The sequence below is a fragment of the Coffea eugenioides genome, chromosome 3 (genome assembly GCF_003713205.1).
Source record: "Coffea eugenioides isolate CCC68of chromosome 3, Ceug_1.0, whole genome shotgun sequence".
Taxonomy (NCBI): Eukaryota; Viridiplantae; Streptophyta; class Magnoliopsida; order Gentianales; family Rubiaceae; genus Coffea; species Coffea eugenioides.
Window position 1 is genome coordinate 6,893,003 of NC_040037.1, and position 18,498 is coordinate 6,911,500.

At 35.5% G+C, this 18,498-nt stretch overlaps 1 protein-coding gene across 1 annotated transcript; it reads right to left on the reverse strand.

Moving 5' to 3' along the window:
• Nucleotides 1-3,735: 3,735 nt before the first annotated feature.
• LOC113767009 (protein BLISTER) lies at nucleotides 3,736-18,247 on the reverse strand. Its single transcript, XM_027311182.1, has 13 exons — nucleotides 17,827-18,247; nucleotides 16,099-16,795; nucleotides 15,426-15,886; nucleotides 14,671-14,790; nucleotides 13,543-13,608; nucleotides 12,144-12,254; nucleotides 10,989-11,065; nucleotides 9,957-10,024; nucleotides 8,591-8,704; nucleotides 6,591-6,772; nucleotides 6,435-6,503; nucleotides 5,215-5,370; nucleotides 3,736-4,322 (listed from the first exon to the last, which is right to left on the reverse strand). The coding sequence occupies exons 1-13, from the start codon at nucleotides 17,881-17,883 to the stop codon at nucleotides 4,242-4,244; spliced, it is 2,259 nt and encodes a 752-aa protein (XP_027166983.1). The 5' UTR covers nucleotides 17,884-18,247; the 3' UTR covers nucleotides 3,736-4,241.
• Nucleotides 18,248-18,498: the final 251 nt, after the last annotated feature.

An 18,498-nucleotide genomic window follows, 5' to 3' on the forward strand; every position in this document is an offset into this window, starting at 1 on the left:
CGTCTTTTGCTTCTTATCCGTGCCATCCTGTTTATACATAGCAATGAATATAATAAACATACACCAACGAAGTCTCAAATACGACATACCAATTACGCACTAACTTTTCTACTCTATTTTTTCTCTGTACTTATTCATCCACACCATGTAACACTTATCCAACACAACCGTGAACATGCACAAGAACTAATACAATTAACATACATTAATGCAGTTTCAAATGGAAGCAAATTTGAATTTCAATCTAACATTTCTCTTCACTTTCTGGCCTGTGCCTGTTAATCCACACCATGTAACACTTTTCCAACACTTTGTTGATGCAAAAGAACCAATACAATTAACATAGATCAATGCAGTTTCAAATGGAAGCAAATTTCAATTTCAATCTAACATTTCTCCTCTTTCTGGCCTGTGCCTGTTAATCCATACCATGTAACAGTTATCCAACACCATGTAACACTTTTCCAACACTTTGTTCATACACAAGAACTAATATAATAAACATACATCAATGTAGTCCCACATACGACATTCCAATTTCAATCTAACCTTTTCTCTTTTCTTTCTGTTCTATTCATGTTAATCCACACCATGTAACAGTTATCCAACAACATGTAAGACTTATCCAACATTGTGTTCATACACGTGAACTAATAGAATAGACATACACTAATGAATATCCAGAAAAGACATACCAATTTGACACTAAAATTTCTACTCTGTTTCTTCTCTGTGCCTATTAATCTACAACAAGTAACAGTTATGGAACACTGTGTTCATGCACATAAACTAATACAATAAACATATACCAATGATGACCCAAATACGACATATAAAATTCAAACGATCAATTCTATTCTATTTGTGTCCTATTCCTGTTAATCCACAACATGTAACAGTTATCCAACATTGTGTTTATGCATAGCAACGAATACAATAAACATACACCAACGAAGTCTCAAATATGACATACCAATTATACACTAACATTTCTACTCTGTTTCTTCTCTGTACTTGTTAATCCACACCATGTAACACTTATCCAACATTTTGTTCATGCACAACACCTATTACAATAAACATACATCAATGCAGTCCCAAATACCATATTCCATTTTCAATCTAACATTTATGTTCTCTTTCTGTCCTGTACCTGTTAATCCAAACCATGTAACAGTTAAAGGACAACATGTATGACTTATCTAACATTGTATTCATGCACTTGAACTAATATAATAGACATACAGTAATGACGATCAAAATACGACATACCAATTTTACACTAATATTTGTGCTCTATTTCTTCTCTGTGCCTGTTAGTCCGCAAAAAGTAAGACTTAGCCAACATTGTGTTCATACACACCAACTGCTACACTAGACATACAGATCTGAAATATCAAATACAACATACCCATCCCAAACTAACGTTTCTTATGTTAATACTTTACACTTAACACACCATATCAATGTTTCTCCATGTCACTTTTTTCTCACATACCATAACATTATTTTTAGCCAGCATGCTGTATGATCCATCCTTCACTGAATTATCTTGTGACTATTTGATAACGCAATGTATCACACACTCAACATATTGTACATCTACTCAGCATATAGTAATTTGAACGTACACCAATTTTTTACACCTACGAACTCCCTCCCAAATCCATGCACACATTTTCTCAAGCGGTTGTGCCGCAACATTTTCCCCTCCTTTCCCACTATCCTGTTTCGACAATCAAAGGCTAACACGTAATGCTCCTATCACGCTGCACTTATCAATTACTATACACAAAATTTTGCATGTGTGCCATCCCTCTGTACAATCATCATAGTGTACACCAACAACATCCAGAAAGTAAGGTTTTTCCACTTTTTGGTCAAATTACATGCATTACTATATCATTCTAGGCTTCCTCATGTTTTACCTGACTGATTTGTGGTCGTTCACTACTTTCGAATCCCACGATCTTCCACTTTCAAACTTGGGTTCAACTTTCTTCTTCTTTTATTAAACCCCAATCACCAAAAACTTTTACTTCCGCCACCACTTCTTCCTTCTCTTTGCTCTTATTTTCCTTCAACGATGCCGCTGTTCCACAACTTTTGCCAATGTCGCACTTTGTTGCCCGTCATCTAGTTTCCTCTTTTAGTTCCTCCACTCCAATCTTGCCCTATTTTTTTACATTTGTTAATTTCAGCAACCGCTTCCTTTGGGAGGGAGTGTAAGTGGGGCTCTTCTTGGGGAACGTTTCATTTTAGGCGGGACTTTGCTTGCCATTGGTGCTGACGGTCCGTTACGGTCAACACCGTCATCTATTTTTTTTCCCTTCATTTATATTGAAACGACGTCGTTTTGGAAGTCTGCTGAAGGCTGCTGACGTGGTTCATTTCTTGCCTTTCCTTTCTGCTTGTGAGGAGACCGCTTGGGAACGGTCAATCTGATGACCGTTCCCGCCCCGTATCCCTAAACTGTAATGGCCTATAGGTGTAGAATTGACAGCGCCTAAATTTCAGTATACATACTTTTAGTCTCAGAAAAAGGAGAAAAAAAAAAAAACTACATTCATTTATTTTATTTTATTTTTTATTTTTAAGGTAATATTTATTGATATTCCATAAAAATTTAAGGCTTCTTTGCACTGTTAGAGTTTTATGATTGTAAGAGATGAATAAAATATATTCAGAAAATATTAATATGTAATTAATATATATGTATAACATGCCTTAAGTTGAACTGTCTACATTATTCTAAGGTTACTAATGTATTAAAATTGAATCATATAAATAAAAATACTATATTTGCGGGCATTTCATGTATCCATCTTATGAGTAATCTTCAATATTTTCTCTTTTTTTTTTTTTTTTTTTGGTTTTTATGTAGAAGAAGAAATGTGAATCTTTCATTTTTCATGATTTATTCTTTAGTGGAAAGTCCACAGTTATAAAACACGGTTCGATCAAATGGCCGAACTGATCAACTAGGTGAACCAACCATAGAATCGGATTGGATTACTAATTAAAGCTGTTATACAACAAATTTGTTGACTAATCAACGATTCGACAGTTCAATCGATCAATTGAAAAAAAAAATCGTCCATTGAACCACTAATTTAAAATGTTTATAATTTAAGCTATATTATTATATTATATAATATGACTATTGTGCAACCCCCAATTAATCCAGTGATCCGGTGACCTCTACGAGTTGAGCTCTGGACTAGGTTTAATAACTAAAACATAAAACTTGTAAATAATTCTGTTTGGAGGCTAAAATGTAAATGTCGACCTAATAATGATGGTTTAGATAAAATTAGACTTTAAGTGTCATAGGGCAATGGGAAATTCATGTTTCAGTAATTGCCCACATCATTTTACTATCTGCTTAGCAGTGATGAACTGACTGCTAAGGTTGGACAGATTACTAGAAAGTAGAAACACTTGCATTAAAATGTGAAAGATATTTCTCTAAGATGGGATCACCCCTTCAAAAGGTAGACAAAGGCAACGGTAAAAGATGGGGGGAAAAGTTTACATGAATCTACTGAAGAAAAGTTGCCCCTTAGCAAGGACGTAACATAAAGAAAATCTGCTCAAGGGGTTGGGGGTTGGGGCAGGAAGACGTCTGCTCTGTATTCTCAGAATAGATGTGTCCAGCTTCAAGTTCAACAAAAGGAGGGAAAGCAGAGAGAAAACCTGATAACAAGTCCATGTACAATCTAAGATCTCTCAGGAGATCTGAAATTCTCAAATGTTCTTTCTTTCATATATTGGCATTTAATCTTTCAGTAAGTATAACAAACTACAAATAGAACTGTAACTGGAAGAATAAAGAATACAAGTCACTTTCTCCAAAAGAACCAAGTACATTTGCCTTTCTTCCTTTTCAACTGTAACAAAATTATGATACAATCTCACGTTCCTGCACTAACATCTATCTTTCTAACACCTGTTTCAAATGTTTACCTTGTGGTTCACAATCGATGCACCCAATAGCTTTTCATAGACCCATCTGTAGATTTAAAATGAGCGTCTATCTTTATTGCCAACTCTTTCAAGAAGTGACAATAGCATTTCCCAATATTACCAACAACACCATTGTCTTTCTGAGACAAAAGAATGGACTATATCGGTCACTCACAATATACAACTGCAACCGTCATCTTGTACAAAAATTTGATTGTGTTTGAACCAAAACACATCTGCTAGAAGCCCCAACTAAGAAAGTGTCCACTGGAAAGTCAAAGTAGCTTGCTACTTCGCCGCCTTGATGGCCCTCCAGGAAAGAGCTTCATAATCCATCCCAATACCCTTTCCACCACCTATTCCAGACAAAGGAATCAGCAAATTAATTCGAAGAGTCCAACAAATGAATCAGCAAAAAAAAAAAATTTGACCACAAAAAAGAAATTCTAGTAGCTATCAAGATGGACTAATTTGGCTGATATTATGGAAGGAAAATATTCGAGGATCAAGGACTTGCTTCAAATTTTATCATGTGAGTAAAGCAAAACTAAATTAGCCAGTATCTAGCAGCTCCTCAACATAAATAGCAGTCCATTTACTTGTAATTATAAGTAACAAATTTCATTGCCTTAACACATATAGAGCTTATGACTCATCTATCTGAAAGGTTTCCATAGTGGCTATCTATTTAAATAGGCTTCTTAGTCTACTGATGCTTTGTCTACCCTTACCCCTCATACCAGATGAGACAAATTTCTTATTTGAAATTTCAGTAGGCACCAAAACATAAACCAAAAATTGAGATAAAAAACCAGAGAGAACAGAGCATAATTCAAGGAGAAGAGATCATAGAGCAGAAGACAACATTTAAAACACGAGTAGATTTTAATCACATGATCCCATTTTGGAAAAGGTGTTCATAGAAATACTACTGTTAAGGATCATCCTTTCCCTCTAATTAGCAAATCACAACTGAGAATGCCCAACCTACAAGCTTATATCTGCCAGTCCAAATGAAATGTCCAAAACTAATTAATTACCAAAGGTTAAGCCCAACCCTGACAATTTGAGTAGAATTTGAATTAAATAAGTATCACTACCACAATATCAGTAGGATGAGTAAATAAGACTCAAATCAATCCTTCCACCATAAAGGTATTATAATCAGAAGACTCCTAAAAATAAAATCATAGAGCTGGAGTAACTGAAATGTCTAAGGAAGCTGAATGAAGGAAATAGATTAAGTACCTCATCTCCTTCATCTGCATATGGAATATTATCGTTCACTGTACGAGTATCAGGTTGTCTTACTAGGATAACGTCATTCACCATACTCTGGGCAGTCAAAAGCTCTAATCTTTGAGTTTGAACTTCAAGTTTTCGAGTTAACTCCTTATTCAAGTCCTTCAGTGAGACAAGTCCAACAATCAAATTTTACAGAGGAATCTTCAAATGCAGCACCAAGAAGGAAAACAAAGTATACTTGTAACCTCAAATGCCCTAAAGCAATTGTGGCAACTTTCTATTTTAAAAACTTTTTGGAATGTTTTGTATTAGTTACACGAGTTAGAAAACAAGCAATAGATGGAAGCATCAAAAACTCACCTATCACCGTAGACAAAAAAAAAATTTATAACATTTAGTTAAAAAAGACATTCCTTTAGCTAGTTAATTCCATCAACTACCGTTTGGCCCAACTTAAACTAATTCTTTTCAGGGCATTATGCAGAACCTTTTTTCCCTATTGCTGGTGACAAAATGAAGTTGCCGATGAAATGAATAGCAGCAAAGGCTTTGCAGAGCTCTAAGATGCCTAGTACACTTGTTAAACACTCGTTTGTTGGGGTTGGGGGGGAGAGGCACTCATCTAGGCTAGGTATCCAAAATGCCTCAACCATCAAAATGATTTTTCAGCAAAGTTGAATCATTGGCAGACTCCTACTGTCATTTTTTTTATTTTATTTTCAAACTCCACTAGACATAACAACATTTCTCGACAGGAGATAACTAAGTTTCAGAACACTACCTTACCTCTTCAAATGAGTTTTATTTACGTGCATGTATTTATAAACGTACATCAAGAGGAGGAGATTTTGAGTGAACTATGTGATGACAGAGATAAAGAAGAGATCCATAGCCTTCTAAGCCAACTTCCATAATTGTCCAAGCGAGAGTTTGAAAAACATGTCATCGTGAGATATATGGTCTAAGTCATCTTAGGAATAAGATTGATATGACCCTCTGTTACAGTATAGAGGGTCAGGTACCTAGCTTTACCTATTATTTCAAACTTCACTGATCCCACAAATAATCAAATTTAATGTTCTGTAACCTTCCTTTCCATACTTCCACCCCACTCCACCAACCACTATACGGTCCGATTATAACACTACAACTATTTGCTTCTAAGCATGTTTGACGATGTTTTTTGACAATGTAACCATTATGATCTGGTTGGAGAGTAATACCTTAAGCTTAGAGCTTTGAGACGATTCAACAAACAAGGCTTGTGCCAACTCTTCTTTTTCCAAGGTTAACTGCAGTTACAGAAGTGCCACATAAGATTAAAGAGCAAAACTGAAAAGCATCTATACAATAAAAGGAGACAAACTACAGAAGTCAACCTCTGAAATTAATGTGTTAATGTTCTCAATCATTCTTGTCTGGTCAGGAGGAATAGCCAAAGATAAATCTTGAAGGTTGAAATCCCTGTTATCATGCAGAAGTGGAATGCTGGAAGAATCATTTCCATGATTGCCTTCCATATTAGAAGTGCTGGTGCTGGTATCTACGTCGTGGTTTTCACCTGAAGAGATAATATATTTTTGGAAATAATAACATGAAAAGAAAGTCTAGACAAACAAAAGGAAAGGGAGTCAGAAATAGTTATTCAAGGAGTACAAGGAAACAGAGCATCCCCTTCGGATAATTTATAAAGCCACCTATAGAAAAATAGTCCTAGTAAGATCCAGTCATAGGAAAATACTAGCAACAGAGTTACATAGTTCTTAAAATAGTGACTGCCCCTGTTTAAACAATCAATCATTTGAAGTAAAAACCACAGTAAACAGCATTGAAAATAAAAAGCCAATGCATAAACCCATTCTAGGTAGAAAAGAGAATTCCTACAGAGCCCAAATCTCCCCACCTTTTTATAAATTAGGAGCCCGTGATGGATTTACTCCACATTGAAGTAGGCAAAGGAAAGGAATCAGACTTGGAGTATTAGAATACTAAATGTTCAAGTGCACAGGGGAGAGAGATGAAAGTTGAAGAATTGGACGACAATTTCAATCTGAGCTAATTGGAACACAACAGGATCCACCCTTGTCTCTTTAGACCTTTTGGTGTGAAGAAGAGAAATTCAGAACCCACTGCAGCTTTCAGTGAGTATATGATCCCCTTCTTCTCCTCCCCCCCTCCCCCTCCTCCTCCCCCAAAAACCTTCTTCAAAACTTAAAAAAAAAATGAAGAGATGTCTACCACAAACAATGCCTTATACCATTTCAATTAACATTTAACTGTTGATCAGAAAATTCCTCATACCCGCTGTCATGGGTTGGGTCTTTCTATAAGTGCTAGACAGTATGTAGATCAAATAGGATAAGATCAAATAGGATAAGGAAAAAAATATTAATGCAGGGAAATTTATGTGTAGAAGCTGTTCTATAGATCAAAATAAGGTGCATTATAGAGCAGGGTTGGGTAAAAAAACCCAGTCAATGATGTCTAAGATATAGACCAGGGAAATAATGTTAAGAATGTTGGATGGTAAATTTTCTGAAATATAAAAATCCTGCCCTGCTGCCATGTTGTTGCATGAAACTAAGCAGATCTAAGTCTACCTGCCATTACACATGGCAAATCTATTTGACTAAAACTAAAACCTCCAAGATCATGATTGTCCAAATGGTGCTGAGGCTTGCACTTACCTCATTCAGCTTTCCGAATGAGAACAAACAGATAACAATTTGTAATATTTAATTTCTTTAATATGTAAGCTTGTTGATCCAATAGGATGGCATGCTTGAAAATACAAACAAAGCTCATTGGAGGCTTGGAACAGTTTTTGATGGGAGTGCCAGCACAGCCTATAAATGGTCCACCAAATTGACAGTGTGGAGAAATTATTCAATGCATAAAGCAGACAAAAAAAAAAGCATATCTTTTTCTTTAACCTGATGCACAGCCAGATGAGTCAATGAACGGATGTCGATTATTGAAGTGTCTGTGATGTACACACCTTGGTTCGACAAATTGGTTTTTTGAATTGGTTAGGCTCTGGATCAATTTTAATTATGCCTTTGATGGAGATCGACAAATTAATTGTAAAGGAAAGATAAACATACATCATAAAGTGCTACAGGCAGAAAGATATCAAAGTATCATAGCTTCCAATACCTTCTTGTAATTGAAAAACAGGGTACCTGAAAATGGTTTCAACACCAATGGCAAATTGAAATAAAATATATGACATATTGCACAAGGATTTCAGTTAATGGGTTTTGTGTTATGCCAACAGCCACAAACAGCAAAAGGATCAATAAAGCCGCGGATACAACTCAAACACGAAAACATATACATCCATTCTTTCATAGATAAGAAAAGTGTCAGAATAACATACCAAGATCTTCTGTCGAGGTTGAAACATCTTTCTTACTAGTTGGGCTCTTGCTAACCTCAACAGCCTTACCACTTCCAGATGCTTTTCGTAGCTTGGACTGCAACAGTTTCTTTTCTGTCCAAGAGAAATTTAAATATAGTAAAAAAGAAGTCTAAAATATGTCATGTGGAGTAAGTCAAATTGACATACGAGTTTATAGGTTATACTTCACGAACATAAGTGGCAAATTTCATGGAAATAACTTAGAATGACTCTGGATACATCAAAAAACCCAGCAACCAACAGCAATCTCCACTGATCAACTTGACTTGGCAAAGATACAAGATCAGAATATTTAGTGAAGCATATGGAATTTACAATACCATACTCTTGAATGTTATGGGCCACCACATCAATTTGTTATGCATCAAATATATCAGAGTTCAACCAGATATACCGTAAATTCTTTACAGTATCACATACAGCACATTCTGCAGAGTATATGATCATTTAACCTTCATGCAAACCGAACTACTATGAGTTCAAGCAATCCTAGCAAGAATTTCCATCAAAGTAAAATTTCTTTTCACTGCATGGTTTATGAGATGCTGATCATTGCCTAGTCTTTGAAAGCAATCTCAATGCTATAATCTTGCCCAACCAACAAATGACACAAAAAAATTGGCACATAGAAAGAAGAAAAACATGGACAAAATATTGCCAGGCAAATGCAAATTTATGAACTGGTGAATTCAACTTACTAAGGTGTTCCTGCAAAAGACCCGCCTATATAGATTTTGTCATAACCAAGAAAAGAAAGTGTGTGTAATATAACTGTCCAAAAAAGTAGGAATGGCGGACCAAACAAACTCAAGCAAATCTCAGCTTACAAAAATTAAACTTAGTGTTGAATGAGCAAATCATGTGCTACAAGTAATTTACAAAGTCATAAATTGATTCATGTGCTACACAACCACCTAGCCTTCAAATTATTAAATCAGAAAACTGTTTCACGACTACACAAATAAAAGTCCAGAACATGCCAGGTTCAACATCTTTCCCAGTATTACCTTTAAAAAGATTCTTGGACTTTTTCTTCAGACAATGCTAGGGCAGAAGAGCAACCACTACTAGAAAGTTTTATGTCTAGCTAGTCACATAAAAACAGAGTGATATTTAACAAGCTCTGTAAGTAGAAGAAAATTTTTAATAAATCATCTTGTTTGCAGCAATTCTAGGTGTTGTCCTGCAGAACTCATAGGCATCTACACCATTTATTTGTGAAATTCTGCAAGATTTACAAGGCACTACAGAGTAATTTCATGAGAAGGAAAAATTAATGTGGATGCAATGATCAGGACATATACCATAGAAGGTGATGCCTTACCTTCTTGTAATGCAGCAATCGTTGATTGCAGATCCTGACGGTCCTTCTCAAGGCTTGACATTTTCTTCCTGCATAATCCAATAAGGAAACTTTTTTAAAAAATGACTGATATTAATGCAGAAAAAATGCCAAGAAAGATCAATTCATGCAAGTTAAAGGCGTCAATTCACATTGACCAAGCAGCCCATGTAACATAAATGCCAGGCCCAATTATGAGGAAGAAAGACATTTTACACATAAACTACCAGACATAAAGAAATTTTAAAAAATAAGAAAAAAAGGTAGCAGCCTTAAAAATCACAAATCTATGCTGTTATGACCTTTGCATAAATCTCTAAGAGTCAAGCAGATGGTAAATTGCAACACCCAGAGCCAATATGGGAAATTAAAAAGCGCCAGAATCCATCAGAGGCTGAAAAACACAAAAATTTTATACTTTATCCAAACTAATCCTACCTACCAAAATCATAAAACATCAATAGATCCTAGATATGCAAGTCTTTTATCTCATTACAACTCCACAAAAACCTTTACCCACTACGTATGCTTTTCTTCACCTTTACACAAGGAATTAGCAGCTCTTCCACATTAGATATAGAAAATAAAACTATATAATACGACCAATTACATGCTTCATCCAGTGACATATATAACATTTTAGGCAAAAATCAATTTGAACTTGCAAGTTTATTCAAACCTCTGATAAGAAAATTTTTCAACTGAAGTTTCAGATACAGGTGAGAAATATCAGGAGCATGGGAAAACAATATTGAATATTCTCCTCATTGTTGGCCAAAAACTAACCCAGTCAAACCCCTTGTGTTATTCTGAAAGAAAACTATCATAAAGTAACTATCATCTTTTTTTCAGAAGATATAGCAAATATTTTAACATTAAATTTGTCAATAAATCGTTTATACATTTGCGGATCAGGTAATATAAAACCCCCCCCCCCCCCCCCAAACAAAAAAAAAAAAGGCACCCAAAATGTGAGAGAAAGAAGTTATCAACACCCAAATGTGAAATTCATACTTGAAAGAAGAAATTTCAGCTTGTGACTCCTCCAGCTGTCTCTCCAGTTTTAGCTCATTAGACCTCAATCGAAGAGCCTAGACAAATGAATAAGCAAATTTATATCACCAAAAGGTTCACAATATCACAAGAAGTTGTTCACCAGGCCATACAAACATATACAGAGTAACAAATTCAAAACCCTTGATGTTAGACAGCACTCTAGACAAAATAAAAATCATCTTCGCACTGCAGGCTATTCTCAACAAGATAAAACAAGGACACTATCAGGATATTCTCCAAAAAGTACAGAATTTTTTCTTTTTCCAGACTAAATTCTGAAAGAAACAGACACTTCACTCGCATTTATCATCCATTTACAAGGAACGTGAATCTACGTGTTTGAGTAAATATCCAAAGGTCCATCTAAAACAAAGAAGTCACTGGTAAGAAGAGGTGCAATTCCAACACCAAACCTGAAGTCAAAAACTCTCTTCCGACTTAAGATATAATGCTAGCATAATTCTCTCAAATTAGGGTATAATTAGAGGTTACCACATCAGAAATCTTTATCAGATAATCAGGTGTGTATTTATTTGCATAATACCTCCAATAATGTCAGTCTACTGCAGAAGTAATTTACAAAGATTGCCTTAAATGAACATTAAAATTTCCCAGAGCCATGAGCATGATATCTTCTAACTTGATTTAAATAAATAAAAAAAAACGACGACAACAAATTTGAGTCCTATTAATCATTCTCAGCATCTATTGAAGACAGCATTCCAAAGACTGAAAAAGAAGTTCAAAAATTAGGGAAATGGATAAAAGCGTCCAATCAAAAGTGATTCACTTTTTGTTACATCCTCTTCAAAACTACAACACCCATTACACAGATCATAAGAGACACCTAATTTCCTTTTTTTATATCAAAATATTGAGCATCAAGATAACAACACACATGTATTTGTATATAATAAAATCAAACAGCCAATGAAAAAGTAAAATTCGCCCTGTGCAGCAATCACCTGTTCAAATTATTACACTGGTAGAGAGATTACTTTATACTGAGTACCTAGTCTATATTTTACCACTGCCGCGCTTTCCTATCATCAAAAGGACCTAAGCATATATGTAACCTGGCAAATTATTGCCATAAGATAAATAAAAAATTACCTTCTCTTCCAACCCTATAACTTCAGATGCCAACAACCTGGCACGCTCATCTGCTGCATTACATTCCAATTGCGCGTTTGCATATTCTATTCTCACAGCTTCCAGCTCCACCTACAAAGAGAAATTATTTTCAGATATAAAAATTATACACCTGAAGAAAGAATGTACAAGAAGTTGATATCATATTATCCATCATACAATGATGACAGAACAGATGGTTCAAATCCCTAGGTTGAAAGCAAAAAAAATGGGAAACAAAAATTATTCAAACCTAGTTATCAAACCTGTTTTGGACCCTAAATCAAAAAATAGCAGTTCCATTCATAAACTGCTGATGCATGGAATTATGGCCAGTCAACTATGTCAATAGATGTTATTCCCCTAGAGGTTACACAAGCTTCAGTGAAGGTGGCTGGTAATGTTGACCTTGGCTCAAGGTTTGAGTTATTGCCACACATATCAGACATCCCAGTAAAGCAAATCATGTAAGCCCTCGAATTGAGGTTGTGTCTAATTAATAACAAAATCTGCATCAAATGCCCTAGGGTTGTGTCCGCAATCAAAAAATAGCCATATCAGAGAAGTTAATTTTATATGAGCATGGAGTAAATACCAAACCACATTGATGAAAAAAACACCCTTAGTATCAGCTTCATTGTCACTCTGTTCCTGTTAATTGCCAGAATCCACCTAAGCTGATAATTACATCTCAAGAACTTTCAGAGAAACCCACGACTGAACAGATTACTTGCTAACATTTCCATGCCGACCTTTATGTCCAAAGGAAGACACGGTTATTCTTGATGACTTAAATGATGCCAAAAGATTATGAGGAGAACTTTATTCCAATTTACTTTTGCACATTGCTAAATTTCCTTAATATTGTTCAAAAGCTGAATATCTACCCAAACATTGAATTAAGCTTAAAAATTTAGAGAAATATACACTCTCAAAAATGAAAGAATCAAATACTGCAAGAACTGGTCATGAACTAGCCAAAACCCAACTTCATTAAAGCTTAGTCCCATCTTTTAACATTTATCCACACCAATTGTAGGGGAAAATGCAATAAAAGTATAAATCTAGCATCAAAATTGCTTGTAAGAAAATCTTAGTTGAATTTTACATCACGGTAACCATGTTTATGGTCAAGTTTTTGGACAACAGCATGTGAGCAGCTGATCAATAACTCCATCGGTTTATCCTCATATTGTTACAAAATCTAACAATAAAAGGAGCAATGCAAATGGCCCCAGAAAGTGTGAGACTCTGAAGCTGTATGGTCATGATGCTGTTTACGAAGCAGAGTAATTTCTGATATAATTGAAAAAGAAACCCTAGTATTCAGTAGCATAGAATAACTCAGTAGAGGCAAGGCCATTAAACTGTAAATGCTAACCAGATTCGCTCTAATTTCCTCTTGTAACTTCTCCATGTCAGATTTTAGTTGGTTCACAGCACTTCCCTGGACAGAAAGAACAAGTCTTCTAAGCCAAAAGCACAGGTGACAGCGAAAGTTCAAAATGGATACGATAAAATGAAAATGGCCGGTGGGAATAATAAAAGTTAATAACATATAAATTGAAATTTTAAAAAAAAATACAAACAAACAAAACCCACAGCACTGTGAATGGAATTTTACAAAGTCCATTTTCAGATACTCCCAACATCAATACACTAGAAAATAGTCAATCACAACTGCACTTAACATTCCTTATGATGTATAACAGTTGCATTTGTCAGCATCCAACCAACTTGAAGATAAAAATGAGGACAAAAAACACCCCAAAATGATCTACCTTATATCAAAACTATAAGGCTGCTATACATGGACATTGAACCACATCATCAGCCAGAAAAATTATTCTAAGTATTGCGGTGGACACCACCAAAATAGTAGCACAACCAAAACTATACCCCCTAACACAACACCAATCCAGTATCTAATAAAAACAAACTGAACCACCTTTGTCCCTTCAAGAGCCAAAGGAGATTTTTTCTGTTTTTCCTGTCATTCTCACTATCAATTCTCCAGAAGGCTAAATTAACAGCCAAATTAGAAGCTATGCTGGGCTGCCTCCTGTGCAGGCATTGTAACAAAGACTCCAAAACCTTACTGATAATAAAGAGAGACTAATAACAATCAAATTTTTCTAGAGATCTTCCAAGTAAAAATTTTGAATTTTGAGGATACAATATGCAAAGAGATGTAAAGTAACAGAGGCACAATACCTCCTTTAAAGATAAGTAAAGCATACACATGAAAGAGTCCGTAAAAGCATCATAAGTAAACCATGAATAAAATGCAAGCAAGAAAAACAGTCAGTAACTTATTCTTATCCAGGCTGTACAAGCTTAATCAGAACATATAGTTGACTAAGAGACATTGACCAAAGAAATCTAAGAAACATACTTATAGTCACGTAAGCAAACACGCAATTTTTAAAGAAAAGTAGCATGTACTTGAAAGAACAATTTCTACAAATAGACACAAAAGTCAAAACCCACAAGTTTGACAAGAAATAACCTGTTGATTATAGTTATCTGTAAGAGCTGAATTTTCAGCAGCCAAGGACTCTGCCAAAGCTCGTGAAGCATCAAGCGCGCGTTGCAAAGAAAATTTCTCTTGTGTTAAATCTTCAATATGCTGAAAATCAAGAAGATAGTGAAAACAGAAAAGAAAATAATGTTAGAGTGTTACCAGAAAAGCCTGAGGCCATTCCACTTTAATCCATACTACAGTTACATTTCAATGCAACTTCCATGGCTATTTTCATCATGGATATCTTTTAACAATTGGTAAATCGCAATTAGCACATGTGCCACAGCAGTATAAATCATCTTATGCAATTCACTGCCTGTGTACACTCACATCTAATTTTGGTATATGAACTAGTATATCAATTTATCCATCTCCAAAAATTGTTCTTCAACTAGCATGTACCTCTAAAAAACAGACCACAACAAAGGTATACATGTATCAGTCACAAAAGAAAACAGACTCCATTTTTTTCTTTGGGGGTGGTAGGGGGAAGCCCAAAACCTAACCCAAAATGCCCTTTAGATGATTCAAACAAAAACTCTAAAATAGATCAAAGGTTAAGCCTTACAATTTGATCTCCCTTTATCTACCCAGTTTTAATTAGAAAATGATTACTTAGAAAAGCTACTGCAGCATAACCCAAAAAGACAAAATAGAATGAAAATGAGTGCCTGCATAATGAATGTATAGATGAAGTAATGTTCAGCAATACAAAAAAGAGGGGGAAAAACACCAAAAACCTGTTCTAGCGCAGCAAAATCTTCATCTTGTTTCCGTGGATAAAGCTCTTGTCTATTATCCAAGCCTTTGTCCATAACTTGCTTGAACATGTCTGCCCCATTACCCAAAGCAACGGAAGATTGTGTTGAGTTATGTGTAGGATACGAGCCTAAAGTGTCCTCCGGGTGTACTTTTGAACCAAGTAGCTCAACCTTTGGTCCAGACACAGGAGGTGATGCAGAAGGACCTCGTGATATATTGATGGAATCAAGGAAAGATGGACGAGACCTCCTGACATTAGTTTCTGAGGATAGAGTTTGTTGCCTATAATTTGATGAGCTGAAACTAGAATTGTAAGAGTCAGGTGTCCATGGAGACAAGTTATTAGCACCAGACAACTGAGCTGAGCTGCTATTAAACTTGCTCTCTCCTAGATCAGAAACCATGGAATTATTATAGTCATAAGCGCCCATCTTCTCCACTACAAAAGAAAAGTAGTGACTATTACTCATTGTGGACTGCATGGAGACTTCCATTGAAAAAACAAAAAACCTTAGACAGCTATGTGAGAAAACAAGCAGCCATTTTACAAGAAAAGTTCTAGGTAGTCAAGAGCAATGGAGATTTCAATTATGTGTTATAAAATCACAAGAATGTATAGACACAAAACCAATTAAACAACAATGGAATTACCTCCAAAAGATGAGGACATATGGTTGCTAAATCCGTGACTCCCATAACCTGAGTTTTCAGGTAGAAAAACATTTCCAGAATCCTCAGGAAAGCCATTTGCAGTGAAAGAATGAGACCTTTTAGAATTAGTTACTGAGAGATCTTTCAAGTAACTATCACTGTTACTAGGCAAGGTATCATACAACCCATCATAACCAAACAGTCTTGAAGTACTGTCAATGTTCTCAGATGGCAGCTGAAGAGCAAAAGTTTGATCTATTGCAACTCCAGATGATGTGCTTTCTAAGGCTCCATCAATTCCTTTTTTGTTTTGTGGGTCATAATCCGCATTAAGTTGTGAAGTGTCATCACCTCTAAATTCTTTGTCTGTTGACCGAGAATGCAATGGTCCGAAAGTGTTAACTGCAAATTCATTTAAAGGAGGAAGGTTTGCACTTTCATCATGAGAAAAACTAAAGCCACTTTTCTGGGATGCCTCAGTTTCTTTGCTATCTTTGTTAATTACTACACCAGAAGGTTCTGAAACAGCTGCTCCAACTGCATCAGATGTACCAGCTACATCAGAATCAACAAGCCGTACACGTTCAGAATCCGAAAGTTGCTTCTCATGGGACCCCCCATCAGAGATGTTAATTTGGGTAACAGAGGTAGTCTTTTTGGCCCTTTCAGCAGCTTTTTTTTTACGGAACTCCTCTAGCTGTGAGGCAATAAATAAGCTAGTCAGAGTGATCAAAACATCACAGTTTGTATCCAACTTTTCTATATAACAAGATTCCTGTAAATTTGTCATTTACTATGATAAACTATTTAACAAGGGCTAGACAACATCTGAAAAAGTTCGAAATGCATAGGAAATATCTATTCCAACCAGTATACTCCTTAACCTTTACCACACAGGTCACTGAACAACAAGTAGCAAGAACAAATCCACTGAACAACAAACCCACTATTGCCTGAGTATATATTTCTATTTTTTATAACTCTTCCCCTTAGATAGGAAAGTTACTCCACACAACCACCCTTGATGCCCACAACATAAAGGAGCTGTGCCAAGACTTGTCTTGTGGTCTAGTACCAAGCAAGGACCGACAAAACGAAGTGGAAAACCTGGTTGTTTGGCTAACAAAACAAGCTATGACTTCAAAACAAAAAAACTCCATCTTGACCGTATCAAAAAATACTTCTTTCAACAGCCTAATTTTCTCGTTACTAGTATGATATTATTCAAAAAGAACTCTTTAGAGCACCCATGTTAGTATATTTCTTTTTCCAACTTTTGCTAAAATCTAGAAGCATAGAAGAGGAGGGAAGAAGTAGCCAAGCAAATGTGGGATGGTGTCGGCAGGAATGGAACTTTTTCTGAAACTTTAAAACGTGGAACAAAAAAATCTTAGTTAATGGGCTACATACGCAATGCAAGGTTTAATTGGCTTTAGTCTTCCGATTTGTGAGCACCAGTTACACGATGCAACAGATGATATAGACACCTAAAGAACCGTAATCTCCCAAAATACAAGATAAACAAGCACATATGCAGCTAGATCAATAAATTCAAATTGAAAATGCTACCACAATCTTTAAACTACCATTATTGAATCAGCCATCATCCACCTTCCAACAAATATAATCCCAGAAAATATATCCAGAGAAACAATGTAACTTCAAGCAAGTAGCAAACCCAATTGGAAATCCAAAAATTTTAACTAAGAAATTAAACAAATTTGGCACCTTTCTTTTTCCAGCTTCCAAATGGTCTTGCTTTCTCATAACCTGCGCCGACGCCATTCAAATTCTTCAATTCCAAAAATCTTCCCCTTACCACTTCCACCTTCCCCCTTCTATATCCCTATCAAAAACCTTGAATTTGAGAGCAACCCTAGTTTCAAATATTACCACGACGATCAAATCAAATGTGTATATACAAATACATTCAGGTACGAGTAAATTCCGAAAAATAAATTGTTCTTTTGAACAGAAAAACGGTCGAATTTTCACCCAAAGATTTCAAAATTTTGAAATCAGAATTCTGGCAAAAGGGTAAAAACCGTGAAATTTTCGAATCCGATCTGATCGGAGAGAGAGAGTTCCTTTTTCTTTTTCCTTTTTCGGTTTATTTGTTCGAGCAGATCTCCTGTTCTCTCTCCATTTCTTAATTTTCCGGTAATGTTTGTACATTTATTTCTTCTTTTTTTTTCCGGCTTGCTTTTTTTCCCGTCCCTGGTGGCTGGTCATGAATTTCACTTTTAGTCCCTTACGTTCAATACTAGTTCCATTTTAGTCCATAATGTTTCATTCCAAAACATTTGTTGTTTTTTGTTCAACAAATTTTTTTTAGACATGAGCATTATAAGGAGGAAATTCTATGGGAGGCAATAATTGAATTGTCCTATGTGTATTCTT

What these genes read in the sequence shown, in the direction of transcription:
- LOC113767009 (XM_027311182.1), bottom strand. Translation starts at nt 17,883, where the DNA reads ATGGCGTCGGCGCAGGTTATGAGAAAGCAAGACCATTTGGAAGCTGGA. An exon ending in TTAACACATTAATTTCAGAG is followed by an intron (nt 6,504 to 6,590) that starts GTTGACTTCTGT and finishes CTGTAACTGCAG; the next exon opens with TTAACCTTGGAAAAAGAAGA. An exon ending in ATGCAGATGAAGGAGATGAG is followed by an intron (nt 4,323 to 5,214) that starts GTACTTAATCTA and finishes TGTCTGGAATAG; the next exon opens with GTGGTGGAAAGGGTATTGGG.